Here is a 9,389-nt window from a genome sequence, read left to right on the forward strand (position 1 = left end):
CAGTTCATAAAAATATGTCTATGTGTCTTGGGCTCCCGAGTTGAGCAGCGGCAAGAGGTGTCACTACAGCCCCTGGTTCGAATCCAGGCTGTATCCCATCTGGCCGTGATTGGGAGTCTCATAGGGCGGCACACACTTGGCCCAGCGTCATCCGGGTTTGGCTGGGGTAGGCTGTCATTGTAAATAAGAATTCTAATTTGTTCTTAACTGGCTTGCCTAGTTAAATAAAGGTTAAATAAAATGACAACAAAAAAAGAACATAGGCCATACTTTACAACATTGCTACAGAGAGTGTAAGGGTGTGGGCATAGGCAGGCCACGCCTCTACATGGAGAGAGTCTTCCCCCTTATTGAATGCGGGAACTCGCTATTGGGCGGCGGCTTCTTGCTTTGAAATTCCTCGTCCTTAGATCTTTAGTATGTGAAATGAGCATGGTACTAGCTGTTGTGTGAACGGAGAGAGACAGTGGGACATCGACGGAGCAGCCTGACCATATCCTCTACGGCGATATTCGATTTAGTCCTTTTTTTATTCTGTTATTTTGATAACTGACTACTGATGATCTTTCTGCTCCATTCCAAGGAAAGTATTTTGAAGGGACAGAAGAGCGGATCAAGGAATGATGACATTTGAGATAAATCTTCCTCTTTAAAACCAATAATTTGATCTGATTCAGGGAACCCATGCTAACGTTGGTATATTTGGATTAAACAAACCGGGTACTTATCATTGTTTATTGATTTGCGCATAATACGGTGTGTACATAAATGTATTTCGACTTGCACCTACACGTTCGCTGCCCTCGCCTGAACTCTGCGCCGCCTCGATCCAGATGAACGATTCTCCCCACGGATCTGAAGCGCATTTACGCAGTCCGTCCCCCGAGCGCACTGGTAACAACAGCGGTAATTCACCCCAGAGAGGAGCGAAAAGACCGCTGGTTTCCGTACCTTCTCCCTCAGATCCAACACGACAGGCTAGAAGGCTGCCCATTCGGATTCTAAAGATGTTGAGCGCACACAGCAGCCACTTGCTACACCCGGAATATCTCCAACCCCTGACGTCCGCGCCAGTGAGCATTGAGGTAAGCGAAGCATATCTTCTAAAACTGTCTAATTGTTCAATCATCATCTACCGTGTTAATGTTTGGAAATATCTACATATATTTACAAATATCCCATGTAGTTTACGAGATTAATCATGAATTACGCATCAAATTACGCATCAAATTGTCGCTAATGCGTCAACAGTTTACATTACAATGCTGTTTATATTTTTCCCCTTTTAAGTTTTGTTCTTAGATAATACAAACATGGGCCAACGAATTACACTGAATTAATCTCTCAAATTAGTAGCCTATTATTGAGTCGACTTTTTTAGATGACATAAATAAAGCCAGTGTCTTGATACTCTCAGATATTGTGCGTAATTGTCTGTAAAAGAAGGAAACAGAAATAGTTCAATCGTTTCCTTAGTTTTCTCCAAATAGAACAGATGCTGTTTACCACGTGCCAACATTGCAGTCATAAATCTTTCTATTGGGGATTTTCATACTGAATACACAGGGACATTACAACTCTCGAGCAGAATTATGTTTCCTTCCCTCTGCAGATATATGACTCATGGGCTAATTTATGACTAACATTTATAACACATTTTACTGCACCTCGTTGTGATGACATTTATTGGATGGAAATCACATCCGTGTATTTTATTTGTACTATTAAATGATAGTGGCTGAAATAGATTTCTAGTGGAAAAACTACACGCAGCACAAATTTGACAGAATAGTAACCAAATAGTTACAGATTAGTAACCAAATAGTTACAGAATAGTAACCAAATAGTTACCGAATAGTAACCAAATAATTACAGAATTACCCCAATACTTACCAAATTACCATCCAATGTAAGTCTAGTATAGTGTGAATATAGAGTGTTTTTAACATGGCAGTGCTCTCATCCTGTCTCTGTGTGTGTCGCCCCCTCAGCTGGATGCTAAGAAGAGTCCCCTGGCCCTGCTGGCTCAGACCTGCTCTCAGATTGGCAAACCAGACCCCCCGTCCTCGTCCAAACTGGGCTCCCTCTCCTCCGGCAGCCTCGGTGACAAGGACCCATCCGGACGCTCCTCCAGCTCCGGCCACAAGTCTGGAGACCAGCATCAGTCTCTGGAGGATAAATCTAGCTTCAAGCCTTACAACAAGGCCGGAGGGGAATGCCGCAAGGATGGGCTGTTGACCAAGGGTGCTACAGACAAAGCTGGCTTCAGAGTGCCCAGTGGTGGATCCGGGAGCGGCGGCTCTTGCCCTTCCTTCCCCCCACACTCCACCTCTCCTAGCTCCAGCTCCCCTCCCCTGCACTCCCAAGGCCAGTCCCACAGACAGACCCAGTCCCCCTCCACGCAGCAGCAGACATCACACTCTCAGGCCCTGCACATGGACAAAAAGCCTGTGAGCTCAGACCAGGCTAGCTCAGACAGCAACAGCAGCACAGGGAAGAAAGACTCTGATCACAGCAAGGAGAGGCTGGATGGGGCACAGCTAGCTAACTCCAGTCACATGCGGGCTAGCGCCAACTCCAGCAATGCCAGCTCCGCTAGCAGCCCGCGGCCGGATAGCAAGGCTGACCCACAGTCCTCTCAGCCTGGGCTAGGCTCCGGCCACATCGCCCCTGTCTCCCCATTCAAACCAGGACCTTCCGTCTTCCCCATGCACCCCGCCTCCATGGGCTACCATGGCTCCATAGTGGGCGCCTATGCAGGCTACCCCTCTCAGTTCCTGGATCATACCAAGTCTAGTCTAGGGATGGGGATCCCAGGGAAGCACCCTGGCTCCAGCCCCCTCACCGGGGCCTCACCTCCATCCCTCATGCAGGGTCTATGCAGGGACCCATACTGTCTGACCTATCCCAACCACCCCCATCTAGGGGGCAGTAACTGCAATACGTGTGTCCACGACCCCTCCTCCCTAAAATCAGGTTTCCAAATCATGTATCCGTCTCACCACCTCCACTCCCTCCACCCCAGCTCTCTATCCTCCACCACCCCCACCCTGTCCCACCCGCTCTACACCTATGGCTACATGCTGCAGAACGAGCCCCAGCCACACGCCTGTAACTGGGTGTCAGTAGGAGGGCCGTGTGACAAACGCTTCTCCACGTCAGAGGAGCTGCTGGCCCACCTGCGTACTCACACAGCTCTCTCTGGTGGGCTGGACAGTAAGCTCCTCTCTGCCTACCCCTCCTCTGTCTCCTCAGCCGCCTCCTGCCACCTCCACCTTCCCCAGCCCGGCAGCCCTGGCACCATGCCCAGCTCCTTCTCTCTGCGGGGGTCACCTGGCTTAGGCCTGGCCCGCTACCACCCCTACACCAAGGCCCACCTGCCCGGAGCCCCAGGCCTGTCCATGCATTCTCTACAGGCGTCCTCGCCCTACTACTCCCCCTATGCCCTCTACAGCCAGAGACTGGGCTCAGCCTCTGCCCTGGGCTACCAGTGATGTCTGAGGACACAGAGACAACAGAACAGGCACCTCAGACATGCACAGTGGATGGATGAACCAGGCCCCGTCTGGACAGGAGGGGTCTTTGCCAGTCACTACAACAAGGGGGCCTCACCCTGCCTGCCTGGAATACCACCTGTTGCCACAGGATTCTGAATGGCATTGCAATGGCAAGAGACCCAGTGGTGATGGCTGGCCAGCAGTACAGGCCCAGAGACATTGGTGTGTGGGCCAGACACCTGCCTGGGAACAGAAAGGAGCTTGAATTTGATTGGATGAGATGGTGGAATTTAGATTGTTTTTTTTTATTATTTTAGATTATGATTTTTTTTTCCCGCTCCCTCCTAGGAATGAAAACGTGTATTTATTTTTCACTTGAGCGCTTGGCATTCAAAATGGGGGAAGTTTACTATCCAAATGAATTGTTCATAACTATTCGAATAGAAAAAAAGATTTGAATCATCGCATTATGTCTATCGTACACTCTTTAAATAAAGTTTTGCACCATGGCAAAGATGGACTGATGGTTTTTTGCTGGAGGAATAAGCCTACGTTTTAAACATTTCTTCTGTATCTTTCCATTTCCGCTGCTCTTTTCCCCCCATCTGCTATTCACACTCTGAGGGAGTATCGCATGTCCTGACGGTGAAAGTCTTCTTGATAAATTGCCATTTATTTTCTATTTGTAAGCAGAGATGTCATATTTTTTCAAGTGTTATTGTGTGAGCCCGTTGGGGTTGCTGACTGTCATTGAAAGAGGACGGGATTAAATCAAACAAGATAAATACACAACGATGGCAGTGCTCTTATTTTGTTTAATAAATGATACTTGATTGCATTGGAAGTGGTTTTGTCTTAATTAAATGTTTATATACTGCCCTTAACGTAAAACTAGTATTCATCACGGGTATAAGAGGGTCATTTATCTGTTAAATGTAATTACTGTTGCACTGCTGTTGTACTGCAGTTGTCTCTATGGACCAGTATAGTAATGATTTAGTGATATACTACAGCTATATGGCTATGCGTTATATTTAAGCAATAAGGCCCGAGGTGGTGTGGTATATGGCCAATATACCACGTCTGAAGGCTGTTCTTAAGCATGACGCAACGAGTGCCTGGAGACAGCCCTTAGCCGCGGTACATTGGCCATATATCACACACAAGTATTTTTGCGTCATGTGTAACCTTTATATAACTAGGCAAGTCAGTTAAGAACAACTTCTTATTTACAATGAAGGCCTACACGGGACAAACCCGGATGACACTGGGCCAATTGTGCGCTGCCCTATGGGACTCCCATTCATGGCCGGTTGGGATACAGCCTGGACAGCCTATACCCGTGGTATATTGTCTGATATACCACGGCTTTCAGCCAATCATCATCTAGGACCCAAACTATCCAGTTTATAATTCAGAATAAATAATAGCAGTTGACAGGATTTTAGTGTCTCAGAGAAGGCAGATCAGGTCAACTCACATTTAGCCTGTTAGCTTCTTTCTAAAGACAACTATCCCTCCTTCCTCCCCTTCTCCCTCTACCGCCACCATAATGTTGGCTGTTGGGAGTGCAGGGTTTAATTGCTGATGCTTGTTTGTTAGTGGGCCAGAATAGCCATCTCAGCAGCACTGTGTCTTGCTAGCTGTCTCTGAATGGCTGCTGGGTCAGTGGGATTTCAATAATGACTAGAGAGAGGGATGCCAACCCTGGCTCCCCTCCCTGTCTGACGGATGGCCCTGCTGCACAAAGGCCAGGACTGACAATGCAAGCGGTAAATAGAGAAATATTAATCAAAGCTCTTGACATTTTGTCCTCCCCAGAGAAGAGTACAGCCTTTAAACCAGGCAGCGCAAACAAAAAGGCCATGTGCGTGCCAAATAGCACCCTATTCTAGGACACTACTATGTCCTACGATGTAGGACACTACTATGGACCAGAGCTCTATGGGAATAGGGTGCCATTTGGGATGCATTCTATGTCTTTCTCCTGGTGGAGGAAAGCATTTTGTGGGTTAATAAATACAATACTGTGTTATGTATAATCTGAGGTCAGATTTCTCTGTTTTTAATGTTTGTTAGATACTAATATTCAGGAAAGAGAATGCAAGCCTAGGTAACAACAACACCACAGTTCAGCAATTCCAGTGGTTTGGATCTTGGTTAAATAATGGTTTATTTCTCCAGCCTTTAATTGTCTGACATTGTATCGTGCAGGAGGTTTATCCAGGAGTAAAGGGGATAGGAGTCTGTCTCAGGGGCGGCTATTGACCCAGACTCCCCTAGCAAGAGAAGCACTCTCGGTTCATTAGCACTCCAGACAAGGGAGAGAGAGAGAGAGAGAGAGAGAGAGAGAGAGAGAGAGAGAGAGAGAGAGAGAGGCGAGCACAGGTGTCACTTGACAGGGCCATTAACAAAATAGATCACCCTCCCAAACCATGGCGGGCTGGCCAGCTCCAGACCAGCAAGATCACTCTGCCCTGAGAGCTGAGCACAGGAAGTCATCAGGAGGGATGCCCAGCGGACACATTTTTCATCCCCAGGAACAAGCTAAGGCCCACAGCAGACGGGGATGGGGAGTGTCTGCCACACATATGGTTTATCTGGGTTCTCTACCTGTTTTCAGGGTTGGATCAGAGGTTTGAATCAAAACTAGGACAGAGGAATTGTTATTTTGAGGTTGTACTGTAAATAAGAATATATATATTTTATATTGAAGATATGTTAAACTGCTAAAAGCGGTCCACTGTATTTGGTCATATCCTGGTTTGTGTTGCCACCTATGGGTCTGTTGTAGAAGTAAAGATTATATATTTGACTGAGTACTGTACTATGTATTACTCTTTGCCATGCTGTACATGGCTATTGACTTTGTATATCCGGGTCCCTGTGTAAATGTAGTAGTAAGAGTTTAAATATGAAGTTAATGTCCTGGGTGAGGCTGGCACTGGCCCTTAAAATAGTTGTGACAGATCAGCCTCACGCTAGTGTATTAGAGAGGGGCCGAGAACCAGAGGTCAAACTGAGGGCAAAACTTTCAATCTTGTCCACGGGGAGGAATTAATTCCGCTGTCGCTATTTACACTCGTTCATCAAATGCCTCACTATTCTTTCTATCCAAGTACTCTCATCAATCTCACTCTCCATCTATCTTTCTCCTCTCTCACTGCTCCAGCTGAGTCAACACCCAGATTCTCCATTTCTGTCGCCTCTGCTCTGCAGGCTGGCTGGGTGAGGAGGGGTGAGGGGTGAGGAGGGCAGTTCATAAAGTCTCCAGCTGCTGTCCTCCCAGGAGGGCCCACACCTGAGATAGATTGATCTCCCTGTCCTGTCCATACTTCCTGGCTTTGGACCGTGGTCAAAAGTAGTGCTCTAGAAAGGGAGTCGAGTGCCATTTGGGACACAGCAAGGGAGATTGTAGCCTCTCTCTCAGGCTGAAAGAGAGCTGTGTTGCCTGCCTGCCTGCTTGCCTGCCTGCATGTCACTGTGGGGTCCTGGGCAGACAGCCCCAGTGATTAATGACAGGGTGTGGAGCTGCTCCTCAATTAGACGCCAAGTCCACACTGGCTTACCATTCAAGATGTTGTCCTAGGAGACAGGGATGAGAGAGAGAGAGAGAGAGAGAGAGAGAGAGAGAGAGAGAGAGAGAGAGAGAGAGAGAGAGAAAGAGAGAGAGAGAGAGAGAGAGAGTCTATTTCTCTCTTTCTCTCACTTACACACTCTTCTCTCATAAACACAAACAAACAGTCAAACATAACCAAATGTTAACTTCAACTTCCATGACTCTGACCTCTACGGGGTGGCAGCATAGCCTAGTGATTAGAGCGTTGAACTAGCCACCGAAAGGTTGAAAGTTCAAATCTCCAAGCTGACAAGGTAGAAATCTGCCCCTGAACAAGGCAGTTAACCCACTGTTCCTAGGCCATAATTGAAAAATAAGAATTTGTTCTTAACTGACTTGCCTAGTTTAAAAAAAAAAACATATTGAGCTTCATTCAGAACAGGACACAATGCAGAGCTCTACTCTTTCCAACAGTGACCACACTGTAAAGCAAACCAGATGGTAAAACACATCCTTCATCTGGGCCATTAAGCAATCACACAACTCCTGCTTTATTTCCAAACAAAAACACGAGGAATGCCTCTCTCTACATGCTTCAGATCAACCTCTCATCTCATTCACACCGGAATTGAAGCACAGCATAATGCCAGTCTTTATAACAATAACAAAGAAATAAAGCACATGGCGCCCCAAGGGAGGCCAAACTCGTTTGTCCTATTGCATGCGTGTGCGCGGTTAATAAACATACACCCGGTAACCCCGGAGCAGAAAAGTACATCGCAATTATGCCGCACAGCTAATAACGCGCATACCGCTATTGCAGCTGGATTCCATTTGTTTGTGCGCTGGGAGAGCTTGGTGGGGATGTCACAATCACGGTGTTGCACAGGAGAAGGTGCCTTGGCAAGGAATGAGCATTGGCCCTGCTACTTGCCATTATTGGCCTTGTATGCAAATTTTTCCCCCTTCACTTTTTCAATTTTATGTAGAAGTTGTGCACCAATTTTGGATTTTAAATGCCTGTTATATTGAATGAAGTGGTATTTTGTAGAACACATGGAAAATTCCATTATTTAGATTTTTTTAATATGAATAAAGGATTGCTAAAGTGGCAAAATGCAGCAAGTCCCTATGTCAACCCTATGTCACTTCTAGGAAGATTTCAACCCACTTAATCATTTACATTTACATTTAAGTCATTTAGCAGACGCTCTTATCCAGAGCGACTTACAAATTGGTGCATTCACCTTATGACATCCAGTGGAACAGCCACTTTACAATAGTGCATCTAAATCTTTTAAGGGGGGGGGGGGGTGAGAAGAATTACTTTATCCTAGGTATTCCTAAAAGAGGTGGGGTTTCAGGTGTCTCCGGAAGGTGGTGATTGACTCCGCTGTCCTGGCGTCGTGAGGGAGTTTGTTCCACCATTGGGGGGCCAGAGCAGCGAACAGTTTTGACTGGGCTGAGCGGGAACTGTACTTCCTCAGTGGTAGGGAGGCGAGCAGGCCAGAGGTGGATGAACGCAGTGCCCTTGTTTGGGTGTAGGGCCTGATCAGAGCCTGGAGGTACTGAGGTGCCGTTCCCCTCACAGCTCCGTAGGCAAGCACCATGGTCTTGTAGCGGATGCGAGCTTCAACTGGAAGCCAGTGGAGAGAGCGGAGGAGCGGGGTGACGTGAGAGAACTTGGGAAGGTTGAACACCAGACGGGCTGCGGCGTTCTGGATGAGTTGTAGGGGTTTAATGGCACAGGCAGGGAGCCCAGCCAACAGCGAGTTGCAGTAATCCAGACGGGAGATGACAAGTGCCTGGATTAGGACCTGCGCCGCTTCCTGTGTGAGGCAGGGTCGTACTCTGCGGATGTTGTAGAGCATGAACCTACAGAAACGGGCCACCGCCTTGATGTTAGTTGAGAACGACAGGGTGTTGTCCAGGATCACGCCAAGGTTCTTAGCGCTCTGGAAGGAGGACACAATGGAGTTGTCAACCGTGATGGCGAGATCATGGAACGGGCAGTCCTTCCCCGGGAGGAAGAGCAGCTCCGTCTTGCCGAGGTTCAGCTTGAGGTGGTGATCCGTCATCCACACTGATATGTCTGCCAGACATGCAGAGATGCGATTCGCCACCTGGTCATCAGAAGGGGGAAAGGAGAAGATTAATTGTGTGTCGTCTGCATAGCAATGATAGGAGAGACCATGTGAGGTTATGACAGAGCCAAGTGACTTGGGGTATAGCGAGAATAGGAGAGGGCCTAGAACAGAGCCCTGGGGGACACCAGTGGTGAGAGCGCGTGGTGAGGAGACAGATTCTCGCCACGCCACCTGGTAGGAGCGACC

At 47.7% G+C, this 9,389-nt stretch overlaps 1 protein-coding gene across 1 annotated transcript; it reads left to right on the top strand.

The window, feature by feature from the left end:
• Positions 1–429: 429 nt before the first annotated feature.
• On the top strand, positions 430–4,335 carry LOC124033246 (zinc finger protein 703-like). The gene is made up of 2 exons (XM_046345231.1): positions 430–1,085; positions 1,992–4,335. Exons 1-2 carry the CDS (start codon positions 834–836, stop codon positions 3,492–3,494), a joined length of 1,755 nt encoding a protein of 584 aa, XP_046201187.1. The 5' UTR covers positions 430–833; the 3' UTR covers positions 3,495–4,335.
• Positions 4,336–9,389: the final 5,054 nt, after the last annotated feature.

This window comes from Oncorhynchus gorbuscha, linkage group LG04 (assembly GCF_021184085.1).
Source record: "Oncorhynchus gorbuscha isolate QuinsamMale2020 ecotype Even-year linkage group LG04, OgorEven_v1.0, whole genome shotgun sequence".
Taxonomy (NCBI): Eukaryota; Metazoa; Chordata; class Actinopteri; order Salmoniformes; family Salmonidae; genus Oncorhynchus; species Oncorhynchus gorbuscha.

Coding starts and splice junctions, on each gene's coding strand:
- LOC124033246 (XM_046345231.1), top strand. CDS start 834: ATGAACGATTCTCCCCACGGATCTGAAGCGCATTTACGCAGTCCGTCC. Junction 1,086..1,991: donor CCGCGCCAGTGAGCATTGAG/GTAAGCGAAGCA, acceptor TCGCCCCCTCAG/CTGGATGCTAAGAAGAGTCC.